The sequence below is a fragment of the Podospora bellae-mahoneyi genome, chromosome 7 (genome assembly GCF_035222275.1).
Source record: "Podospora bellae-mahoneyi strain CBS 112042 chromosome 7, whole genome shotgun sequence".
Taxonomy (NCBI): domain Eukaryota; kingdom Fungi; phylum Ascomycota; class Sordariomycetes; order Sordariales; family Podosporaceae; genus Podospora; species Podospora bellae-mahoneyi.
The window spans coordinates 321,664-333,907 of NC_085886.1; the positions used below are offsets into that span (position 1 = coordinate 321,664).

The 12,244-nt window shown below is 51.6% G+C and overlaps 3 protein-coding genes across 3 annotated transcripts; 2 read left to right on the plus strand and 1 right to left on the minus strand.

The window, feature by feature from the left end:
• Window positions 1-1,020: 1,020 nt before the first annotated feature.
• QC761_703960 (uncharacterized protein) lies at window positions 1,021-2,877 on the plus strand (the record flags this gene model as incomplete). The annotated part of the gene is made up of 1 exon (XM_062881969.1): window positions 1,021-2,877. One exon carries the CDS (start codon window positions 1,021-1,023, stop codon window positions 2,875-2,877), a length of 1,857 nt encoding a protein of 618 aa, XP_062727827.1.
• A 3,680-nt stretch (window positions 2,878-6,557) lies between these two features.
• QC761_703941 (uncharacterized protein) lies at window positions 6,558-7,288 on the minus strand (the record flags this gene model as incomplete). Its single annotated transcript, XM_062881967.1, is given in 3 exon segments — window positions 6,558-6,846; window positions 6,851-6,924; window positions 6,976-7,288. Coding segments are annotated over 3 exon segments (528 nt in total). The 5' UTR covers window positions 7,141-7,288.
• A 1,767-nt stretch (window positions 7,289-9,055) lies between these two features.
• QC761_703950 (uncharacterized protein) lies at window positions 9,056-11,491 on the plus strand (the record flags this gene model as incomplete). Its single annotated transcript, XM_062881968.1, has 1 exon — window positions 9,056-11,491. The coding sequence occupies one exon, from the start codon at window positions 9,056-9,058 to the stop codon at window positions 11,489-11,491; it is 2,436 nt and encodes an 811-aa protein (XP_062727829.1).
• Window positions 11,492-12,244: the final 753 nt, after the last annotated feature.

Consider the following 12,244-nt stretch of genomic DNA (forward strand, 5'->3'; position numbering starts at 1 on the left):
ATATTTTCTCGTCTGTTTTGGATGGTCCCCAAACTGACCCTTCTATTCTTTCCATTCCGATCAAGCTGCATTGTCATCTCCGACTGTCCTGATTTTCAGGGACCAGCACCTGCATGCGCCGGGAGAATGCTCCATTTGGGAGTGATAGGCGGCACTAGCAAGTTTAGCATTCTTATGGGAAACGGCTTTCACCGCTTTATGACTTCACACCTTTGGTCAAGATGCATCAACCACGCGTCCTTTTCATGCGTCAACCTACACACTTCAGTTGCATAACACCTACGGCCTGATGATCTCCGCTCTCTTTCTGGATGCCAAACCTCTAGGTTTATCGCACCCTTGCTTCCCAGCATTGGAACGTCTTCCGTGTTGTATCCAACCTATCAAGTTAGCAAGGGGCTCATGAAGACTATCAGGCTTGACTATACCCAACTGCACACAGTAATTATATTACTAGTCCCACCACTTACCTAATCTTGAATCCAAGTCAGAAAACTCGCATCGTACTATCACTGCACAACATCATCGTGAATTAAACAGAACTGTACACTAAGGGGAAAGAACCCTTTGTCCGAAAGAATACATTGTAACCCTCAATGTGTTGTTTTGAGCTGCCGAGGTGGCATAAAACTGGTCTACATATCAGGGAGACAAGACATGGATAAAAACGATACCATGCTTTCTCTCCTTACCTTATGTTGTCACAAGGAGGACTCAAAACCGGCCATTCATCAAGTAACCATTCAAGAGTTTGACTTCTTGTTTCTTGAGCTTGTCGTTGGGTATCATGAATGGCTGAGGCAAAGAAAAAGAGTTCAGTATAGTATTCCACGCGTGTCAATGTCTTCAAGGCAGCGCGAGTAGGCAGAGAAAGGCAACAAACTGAACAATGTGAGGAAGGTCGATGCTCCATTCTAGAATCTCTATAGAGACCTTTTGTTATAAGGGTTTCCGTCTCCAAGCACTCGCAATCGTGCCTGGTGACCATCTCCTCTCTCTCCTCCATGACATTCAGTTGTCATGATGCCTCACTTTGGCTTGGTTCGTGTTGCTTCCCCTGGTGGATGGTCGCGGGAATTTATCTTTTGCGATTATTGTCTACGCCAGGAGCAAAATGAGGACACCACAGAGAGCTACTGCTCGCTTCATCGACCTGGACGTGATCAAACACAAGCTACACCTTCTTTGAGAGAAGACCATGTCGAAAACGCCATCCAAACCACCCTGCTCGCTGCGTGTGAGGCTTCAGAAAGTGATTCCCACGCTGACAATGGGGAACCCTTGGTATTGTCAGCCGACTCGCCCCCGTCTCAACCATCTTCTTCTTCTGCCGAGAAGAAACACCAAACCGACCGGCCCACAGAGTCCCGTTCATCATCTCCCCCAACAGACGATACTCCTGACCAAACTGAACCATCACGGCAGTCCTCATCGCAGACAATCCCATCTACTGCCCAAACCAAGCAACCAGGTCGTAGAGGCCCTGGTCGTCGAGCCGATAACCTCCGGATCAACCTTCCCAACCCACCCCCGCTTCCAGAACCCGGACAGCGTCCAAGCCGAGAGGTCCTCGCCCGGCACGGCGTAATCGTCCCCCATATACCCCTCGTTCCAGCCCTGAGACCTTCCAAGCAACCTTCGGCGACCGCCACTGACCTGGCATGGTACAAAGCACATAGGCTGTGCACCAACTGCCACAAGGAGGTGGACGACCTCCACTTCTCCAAGTGTTCTGCCTGTCGGGCAGCCGGACTGGCACGCGCCCGGAGATACCAAGCCAGGAAGAAGGAGGAAAAGGCGTTGCAAATGAAAATGGCAAAGGAGAGCCAGGGGCGGGACGGAACCCAGTCGTCCGAGAGGCTGAGTGAACAGTCAAACGCCCGGACCTTGTGCTTGCCCAGGTTGACTACTACACCCCAACCAATCCACCTGATGTCAGATGCCAGCGCCAGAGACAGAATCTACATGACTTTTATCGACACGCTTCCAATCCACCCCCGGCGGCGCTCGACAGGTAGTGGTCAAAGAGCTGTGTTGGGCCCGAGTCGGGAACAAGACCTCTATCTCCACGCGTTGGACAGGCTGACTGACATACGCCTGTCCACAACTTCTTCCTCCCTCTCGTCATTACCAGAAGCGGCTCCCGGTCCACATCAGACGTCGCCACCACCCCGTGAACGACCGCACGGGTATTCCCCCCCGGACGCTCAAACCCCCAGGAATGAATCCAACTCTGCATGGCGCATATCGTCAGGTTCCCTGCCCACACCTGCGCCGTCGTCCTCTCCTTTTGGAGCTCAGTCCCCATCTAACGCCGCAGAACAACAGTCATCACCTTTCAGACGCAGGGGTGAGGAAGGGGAATACCAACTCCACCCTTTACTGACAAATATCCCACCGGAGCAGTGGTCTTCGCTGCCATCATCATGGCGGCCGGAACCAGAGATGCCAGTGCGGGGGGGTTATCCATCGAACGCTGGCAACTGGGGGGTTGGTGTTGATCATGGGTGTTATAACAGACAGCAACGTGGCTTGCTGGGTGATGTGCGACAGGATTGTTCTTACCGGTATCATCACTCCAGCACTGCGGTCGTTGGAAGCGGTGAGAGACAATATGACGAAGGGTCTGGGGGCTGGGTTGACGGCCCGGGGGCTAAGAGGTTGGATATGAACGTTGTTGATCCGGCGTTGGTGAGTGTGCAGGAGGGTATGATGATGGGTGGGTTGGAGGAGGTGGACATTGAGGAGTTTGTTAGTTTGTCTGGGGCGGAGGAAGGGGTGGTGGAGAGGGTGGTGGGCGGGAGTCTGGGGAGGGTGAAGATCGAGAGGGTGGGCGGTCTTTTTGAGTTCAAGAAAGAGGGTTGCATACCTACATAGTCACACCCGACATTTTTTTTTTGGCTCAGTCTGTATTGGTCTCACAAGGTGAGCAAAAAGTAAGCGCAGTGAGCATCACCCTGAGCTAAAGTGGGTTTAAGGACCGTTCAGCTATACTTACCGCAACCAAAAATAATTATAACTTCCGTCTTCTCCTTACGCGTGCCAGTAGCCCATTACTAAACCCACTAGAACCACCATTTATATTAAAATTATAACTTATATATGAATAAACTAATTTATATTTCTAACAAAAAATAACATTTGTAAATTAACGTATATTATAAGCGAGTCGTACATATAAGCGAGTCGTACAGTCTCCACCACCCTACAACAACTATCCTCAATTATACCGCAACAACATTAGGAAGCAACTACAATTACATCAGAAACGGCTGAATCAGATGATTCCCCAGCCTCCTGGCAAGTGCACGCGTTATGGCCAGGCTTGCCGCACACACCACAGCACCAAACCGTCGTACGAGTCCCCCCTGCACTACCGCCATCCAGCTATATTTCTTCCACTGCCTCCCCACCCACGGCCTTCTGGTCCAGTAGATCCTGTGCATCTTGCACAGTAAGTGATCCTCCGAGCCGTACACATATTCTTTTAGCTCTCCGGCGCTTACTTAGTGCCTCATTCGCCTTACAAAGCGAAGAGACCTCTACTTGAATCGGAGTCAAGGAACTCCACCCGGTTTAGGACAGCAGCTTCTTGGGCTTCGCCGAAATGTAAAGGCAAACAGTTAGGAGTTAGAGTGGCTTCTCTAAGACTATTAATCTAGTTCAAGTTCAGATAGATGGCTGGCGGACTTTTATGCTCGGTATTCGGCTATTCGACGCCGGTTCTTTAACCCAGTGCACTTAGAAACCGGCGACACCCAGAAGGAGAGGAATGAGATAAAAAGGGAGGGGATCTAGGAAGTAACAAGCGCTATTATAAACCGTCTCGGGCCATATTGGGGAGTCTATGCTAGTCTAATATACAATGCCCTGAAAGGTATGAATGGTGATGAGTCCCGAACCAGTGTATATGCTGACGAGTTGCAGAAACAGGTTCAGTGGGTCTAATCTGCATAAAAAAGGCGGAGGGATTGGCCATAACCGTCTCAATAAAATTATCAACGCGATTGTCGACCTTTTCTTGGCCGCTGACATCGAGGTTGACATCGAAGAAAATACACGAGTCGTACATCCAGCTTTCTTCTTGACCCTCGTCAACTCCGACGTTAGGTTTGTTAATATATATTAATTCGAGAACAATACTAACAAGTTCCAGGTATATGGAGGTTTGTAAGTCTGTTAAGCTTAACAAGTTCGCGGAGCTAAACCAGGAGGAAATAATCGACGAACTTGAAGATGAGATACCGAAACTCGAAATAAACTGCGGACAAATTCCATTATCTGCAGTCCTGGGCAAAGAGGTGGGCACGAAAGGAGGGAGAACGTTGAAAAGGCTGAAGAATGAGAAGCTAAATATCCATTTCTTATCACAAACTCCCCTTATTCAGGTCCAAGGTTAGGAAGCTCGTTACGTTATTGACATTTGTAGACTAACATCTGCACACGGCCTACCAGATCCCTCTCCCGGCATCAAGGCAGACAACACACAAGACAGCGACGGGGTAAGTGAAGAGTTGCCAATGGCTTCTCAGGACGGGTCTAGTACACAGTTTACGGCGGTAAACCACGACAGGAACAGACAGGCATTTCGCCCGGGCGAAACAACAACAGAACAGCTCCGACCCAGACCTAAACGAGACCCCCGCAAGAAACGACGTGGAGACCCCAACGCGACCAAAAGACTTAAGCGGCCGAGACACGAAGGCAAGGGTGTCAGCCAACACAGCGAACATAGGGTTTCGCCGCTTAGCAACGCCCCGGCAGCCTCTGCTTTACCACGGAATGCGACTGTAGGACCGAGTCCAAAACTATCGAGGGTATATCCACCCAGCGTCAACTCGCCTTCCAACAACGCGCAGCACTGCTCTGAGACCGCAGAATACCTCCCGGAACCTGCCAATCCCCCCAATGGCTCCCGGCAAACCAATAGCCAACACACCTTGCACAGTCCGCCACATTTGCCCAGTGGCCTGATAGCCAAACAACAGGTTGTGTTGGTCGCACAGACTACAGAGACGGAAGGGAGGAGTCTCGACATGGCAACTCGAGCGCGGCAAACACGTGGGGAAATAGGAAATTCGCTCAAATCCAGTTAGTACAGTGAACCTACCCTGGTGCCTGACAAAGTCCCGACTGGACCAGACGTGCAAGGCATCGGACGGCTCGGTTCTACGAGCGATTCATTGATCCGCGGTACCAGATCCGACGGCGGGGATGACTCGATGCGCCCGAGCAATCATGGACAAGACACAGCAGCGGAGCGGGAATTCTTCTCTGGCTGTGATTCCCGGGTTCTTCGCGGATATGTGGGCTGCGACACAAGCTACGATGCCGGTTCCACGCCTGACTTCACCGTGCAGCAGGAATCAGGAACCTCTGCCTTTGTGACAGTTCATCCACAGTTTGGCCCCAAGCTCATCCGCTGAGATAGCGCTTCATCAGGCGGACCCCGTGTACGGGCACACAGTCACGGATCTTTCTCCTGACAGCCCGCCCAACCGAGTGAGGTGTGGGGACAATCCGGGCGACCCAATCCACATCTCTTCTCCACTCCCGCAAACTGAAGAAGTGGTTATGGGACTCACTTTACCAGAGCTTTCTGGGACTATTAGATAGCAACTCGCAACTTTGATCAAGTTTGGCGCCTTTCACTGGCCTCGAGACGACTTGCTTCAGTTTAAATCCGGGAAAATGATCACAGAACGTATCCTATATGAGCTGTTGAGTTTGGAACTAGAATAGTTCGGAGAATACACCTTGGGAGTCCTACCTTAGAGGGCGGTAAAGGCTACGGCAGGAGATAGTATTGTTAGTATTGTTATGTTATACAACGTTAACGATAATCACTGGGTTATTGCTGTTATTGATAAGAAACGAAAGACGTTTACCGCTTACGGTATGACCGAGAATATGCTGAATGAGTATAAAGCAGCCTATTAAGATGCACTTTAAGTTGGCCCCCTTGGGGCAACTTTACATCCTCTCCAGGACTATACCGGCAATACTTGTGCCTTTCGGTGTTGTGATGCTTTAACTAGCTACCTTGGGACACGATTAGCAATGATGCTAGACCCGCTTTCTCTTCGGTTGTTCCACCTTCAACGCCTTTTGCAATCTCGCCTTTATTAGCCCGACAGCGTACCTGTCCCACCACCACCATATACGGAAGAACTCGGAGTGGTTACTGAGGATCGGTCTAACGAAGACGAGGATGTGGAAGGGGGTGGGGATGGGTATCGGCAGACGACAGGCACCGAACTACCTAACACTGCCATGAGGCCACTTCTGGGGATCATTATCATGGGCTAGGCGAGGTGCATCTAGGTGACGGGGCTGGAGCGAGGGATTTGTAGGAGGCCAGAAACGAGCTCGAATATCCCGGACAGCTCAGTTTGTCGATGGGCGCGGCTGGGTCTATGGAGGTTGATCTTGATAATCATGGCCATCAGTGGTTCTCCGACGAGGTACTCAATCTGCCTGGGACTGATTTTAATTCCTCTGGAAACCCTGTATCCTGTGTGAACCTCTTCATAGGTCCCTAATCCCTTCCCCACCGTCTACAACTTGTCCATAGCCCCCACAGCCTGCCCTTCCCCGGTGTTGGTGCTTTCCATAGTATCCTCCTTCTTGGGCACAGCGTGCAACAGGATAAACTTTATACTACCTTTCTCTACTTTGATTCTATTATCTTGATGGGACAAAAAGACACACCCTTGCCACCCGAAAGAAAAATCGATTTCGAATTTAGACGGCGGGAGCTTGATGAGTTTGACAAGAGGTTTCTCAGCTGCGCCAAGCTCGCTGTCGTCCTCCAAGAGAGGGATTATTATGCCGCTTGCTTTTGCCCTACCTCCATTCTTTTAACATGAACGGTCCTCGCCTGACGATCTCACAGCCAGCCTCCCAGTGCTGAATGTCATCATGCTTAATGAATATGTTAGCCAGAGTATTTTGTAACATCCAGTATATACATACATAATCCTCGAGGAATTGAAGGACGAGGTCTTCATGTGCCTTGGTACCCTTTGCTTGGTATGAGAAGGTCTGTCCTTCTGTTACCGGATGCCAATTATGGCTCTCGCGGCAGGCCTTTAGTGATAATGCCCGCAAGGCCCCGTTCATCTTGAGTGGCCCGTCCATAGAGTGCGTTGTGGTGTGTCTTGTGCAAGGGGAGATGTAAGAGTAAAATACATGTGAAGAGGTTGGGTTGCGCCAGCCAGATGTTTATTGTGAGCTCTATGAGTCCTCGAGGTGTGGTAATTTCCACCCTGATAATTTTTGGTTTGGGCTATGTATTTTGGGCGTGACGAAATTTCCTCGCAACTTTTTCTGGAGGGGTATGACGAGGCATTTTACCTGGATCGGATTGATCCACCCCACCTACTTGACATCTGTAACATGAACCGCCCGAACCGCCTTAGCATTTTAACTTTGAACGGTAATTGATCGTGACTTCTGCAGACCTGACGATGGCTTCCTGCTTTTATTGCGCTTCTATTTAATGACTTCCGTCCCAATTCAGGCGCTGCTTTCCATAGACAGGATCAGATGTGCTGACATACCCAGTTAGCCAGGCAAGAACAGGTAGATCAACTAAGTTAAACTCATTTATCCCTCTCCCTCAACTCTTGCGTCAGTCCATCCTCTTTATCAAACTACATGCAGACAATCAACCGACTTGGCCAACAACCGAGTCAGGTATGAAACCGATCTTTTCGACTCTGCCGTGGAGTCCGGGACATCACGAAAGCCGCAATTTATGATGGAATGCCTAGGTTTCAGTTTCGGGCAGCAGATCGTTATTAATAAGGTGTTTACATCTACTCCAGAGAGCGCCCGGCTGGTCATCTACTTGCGTTAGTCGGCCTTTAGAGTCATCTTTTAAGCCCTATCGACTCCTTTACGTTTTCCAGCTCAAGAGAGGGTAGTAGCGAGGGATCTTATCATATCAGACAGTCCAGAAAACCGGCTATCACCAATAGTAGACCACTTCTCCTCCGCCACCTTATTTCCACTTCGAATAGTCACATTCATTCCCCAACGCGCAAGGCTGATTAAACAATCCCGAGGTGAAGTACTCGGTTAAGAAGTACTTCTTCAAGGGTGGAATTTGCATCTTGGCCACCAACGATCTGGACAGCGCCCGCCGCAACATTGAGCGATACAGGGAAAAGGACCCCTCGTTTGGCGGTCAGCGCGAGTTCCAGCTCTTGTCAGACTTGATCGAGGTTGTGGAGGCGGGCAACCAGGAGGTGTTTACGGATAAGCTCAATGCCTGCGATCAGATGAGCCGATTGGACAAGTGGAAGACGGAGCTGCTGGTCAAGATCAAGAACCAGAGCGAGGAGGCTGACAACGAGTTCTCATAAAGACGAGGTAATAGCCTGAGCAGCAGATGTGGTAGAGGCTTGAGCCATGGCAAAGCCCATCGACGAACTTTTTCCGAGAATATGGGAAGCAGCACTCACAGCAGGAGTGCTGAACCCGCGTGTCTGAGGGGTTATGCGTGGTGTAGGTAAGAGATTTAATGCAGGTGAAAAACGGCCAGGAATGCATATCGAAGGGGGACTCGGCTCCATAACAGCCGGCGCCGAGCGAGGCTTAAGAGCCGCGTCCAGATCACCCAAAGACTGGCACTCAGGGGAGCTGTAGATCCGCTGAAATTGTTTACGCTGCTCCTTATAAAGACGCTGCGCTGAACCGCTTGGAGGCGAGGGGGGTTGTGGTGTGAGCTTGAGCACTGATTCGGACCACCTCTTGGAGGTTTCCTCAGTGATATGGGAATTCCAGTTCGCAGCCATGACAAAGGCCATTGGTTTTGGGCAAAGATGGCCTGGCCAATAGAAGTGAAACAGCGACGTGTGAAGCAATCATAACTCGCACAGTCAATGAAGGGTCCGTGCGTCCAAAACATTTCTTTACACTAGCCTCCCTTTGGCAATGGCGTGGACGTTATCGATAACGTGTGTTACAACAAACGCGTGGCATGTGAACCACCTATGAGAAAACAACTACACAACACAAGAAACACCACACAGCACAAGAAAACACCAAGATGGATCCAAGCTATGAGGAACTTGTCAAAAGGCTCCAGGAAGCGGAGCGTCTCCGTGCAGAAGCGGAGCGTCTCCGTACAGAAGCGGAGCAGAACGCCGTCGCCGAGAAACAACGCGCCGATAAACAAGCACAACAAGTTGTAGAGTTGCAGGAGCAAAGGCGTCCGACCAGTCTTATCGAGTACTTTCAGCTCTGCCACGACCACCTGTCGACAAAATTCCGCGTCCAGACCGATCGACGGTTCACGACCCAGGGAATCTGGACAGACCCGGCGGGAAAATACTGCCCCGGCCGCCTTGCACAATGGGATGGCTTCCTTAATGAACAGAGGGCTGCGCTTGGCAAGGTTATCGCCTTCTTCCCCGAAACACTCCAATTACTTGAATCGCGTGATTTTGTACAGGGTATTGGTAGCCGCCTGGCAGCTGGTTCCCCAATTGGTAGCGAGCGCGACCTTGAGCGGTTTCATCACACTGCTGTCGAGCTTCCTGTGCAATGCATCATCGATCAATTTACGCATGCCCAACAACACCTAGACGCGATACCACCGCTTTTGGGCGTGGGGGATGGTATCTTCTTCGAGAACCACGTTAACATTCTCAATAGCGATACAACTCCTTCCACAAGCGCGGCACCATCGACGCCGCCTCCGCCACCACCCGTCCCACCTACTAATAAGATCTCCATCCGGCCTGACCAGATCTGTGTGTACCGGTCCTTGAACGGTGACCGAACGCTTGCATACGTGTTGGAATACAAGGCTCCCCACAAGCTAACGGCACAGCATGTGCGGGAAGGAATTGAAGACCTGGACGTGGTTCGCGACGTGGTGAATTGCGTCGAGATCCCGAACAACGATGGTGACCGCTTCCGTTACTTTGCCAGGAGGCTCTCAGCTGCAGCTGCCACCCAGACTTACCACTACATGCTCCAGGCTGGGCTCGAGATGGGGCTTGTTGCCACAGGCGAGGTCATGATCTTCCTCAAGATCGACTGGGCGGACCCATCCACGCTGTACTACCATGTCGCCGAACCCACCCACGAGTGCCAGGCCCAGCCAGCCGAACTCATCCCCTACTGCACCGCCGTCAGCCAGCTGCTGGCCTTCACTGTGATGGCGCTGCTCGGACCCGGGTCGCAGGGTCAAGATGCGCGGGACCGCGCCATATCGGGTGCCTCGACCTGGAATGAGGACTGGGACGAGATCTTGGCCCGAATTGGGAACACGCCGGCCGCTCGCACACCTCCTTCGTCGGGGCGCTGCTGGGAACCCCGGACCTACGTCGGGTACGACCGGTCTCCCATCCCGTTCCGCCACCCGAGAAGGAAAAAGAGTCCCCAGGCAGATGAGCCGCCGACATCCCTCGGCCGGGGGCAGGGTCCTCCGCCGCCCGACGACGAAGATGCCGGCCCCAATCCTGGCTCCCACCCCTCTCCTCCTGCCGGCCAAAGAGGGTCGAAGAGGAAGCGTAGCGCTACGCAGTCATCCGGAGCTACAGCGGCGGCGGCGGCTACTGCTCCTGGCGGCACGCAGACACAGAACCGCACACATTCTTCCCAGCCACAAACACCACTGTTCTGCACACATGCGTGCTTACTCGGTCTTGTCCGAGGGGGGGCTCTCGATCCCGCATGTCCCAACATAGCCCTCCACCGCCGGCCCTATGTCGAGTCGTCACCAGACGTCCAGTCATCATCATCATCATCATCGTCGTCGTCGTCATCGTCATCATCACACATCAAGTCCTCATTATCGCCATCCCTACGTCGCCAAAAGACACACTCGCTACCTATCCACGTCTTTCTAGAGCGGCTACGCCAACAGCTCCGCGCAACCTTGGACGAGGGTATCATGCCCCTGGGGGAATACGGTGCTCGGGGAGCCCTATTTCGCATCACATTACTCAGCCACGGCTATACGTTGGCTGCCAAGGGGACCACGTCGTCATCAATACGCTTTATCGAGCACGAAGCGCGTATATACGAGCAGCTTCAACCGATCCAAGGCCTTTACGTCCCCGTCTCTCTTGGCACCATCGACCTTCGGGAGCTGGGACGGCGCTATTTCTACGCGGCCGATGTCCACATCATTTACTTCCTCCTCCTCTCGTGGGCCGGCAGGGATCTACGCGAAGCTCGGGAGCAACCAAGTAGTGTCGGGATACGGAGAAACGTGATCCGATCCCTGCAGAGCCTCCACGCCCTAGGGGTGGCACACGGCGACGTCCGGCGGGAGAATCTGGTATGGAGTCATATGCCGAGCGACCCAGTCATGGTCATTGATTTTGAGCGGTCCGTTCTCACCAAGTCGTCGTGCCGGCTCGGGTTGCTGGGGGGGTCGGAAGACGGGGAGGAGCTGCCACCGGAGTGCCTCAGTGAGGATGATAAGCTTTTTGAGCAGGATTTGCGGAAGGCGACCTACATTTGGGTTTAATACGTCGACCCTATACTCGCAGCCTTTCAGCACAAATCCTTCCCAGCACTGTGTAATGGCTCGAGCGAATGCTCCGCTGAGGCGTTCGGCTGCATTCAAGGACGAGAATGCGACTACTTCACGGGATCCTATATCGGCACGGCCGGGAATAGTGAACTACAGATTTAAGCAGTCGCCGCCTTATATTATGGCTTTCTCTAATATAGACGATGTCGTCTAGGAGCAAAGTATTATAGAATATAATTATAAGCTAGTTATCTAAGTCGACGCGTAAATTATAAGTAGTGCCGAGAAAATGCCCTAATAGTTTTACGTACTAGCGGATTTTATAAAAAGGCTCGATTCTTCCGTAATTATCGTTCTATACTAGTAGTTTGCCCTCTAATATATAACGCTCCTTGATCTTACTATTCATGACGAACCCCTATCCAGAACCTCTGAAAGGGATACTGGTTGAAGGCACTTCTGAACAATCCTGGTTCGGTACAGCTAAACAGTGTACAACAATGGCTTGTCTCAATCACAATAGCTAAGATACCAACGATTGTGACTTGTATTGCATACTGCGGAAATGTCTATTAAAATGGTGACAAAACACACAAAACAACCACAACATTACAAATATACCCTCAACAGGTCTCTGAATGAAAGCACCTGCGTGACAGTGACTCGCTCGCAGACCGCACTTCACGCAGGACAAAAAGACACTATGGGCTCGCAGGCTACATAATAAGCACCGGATTGGCCTGATCA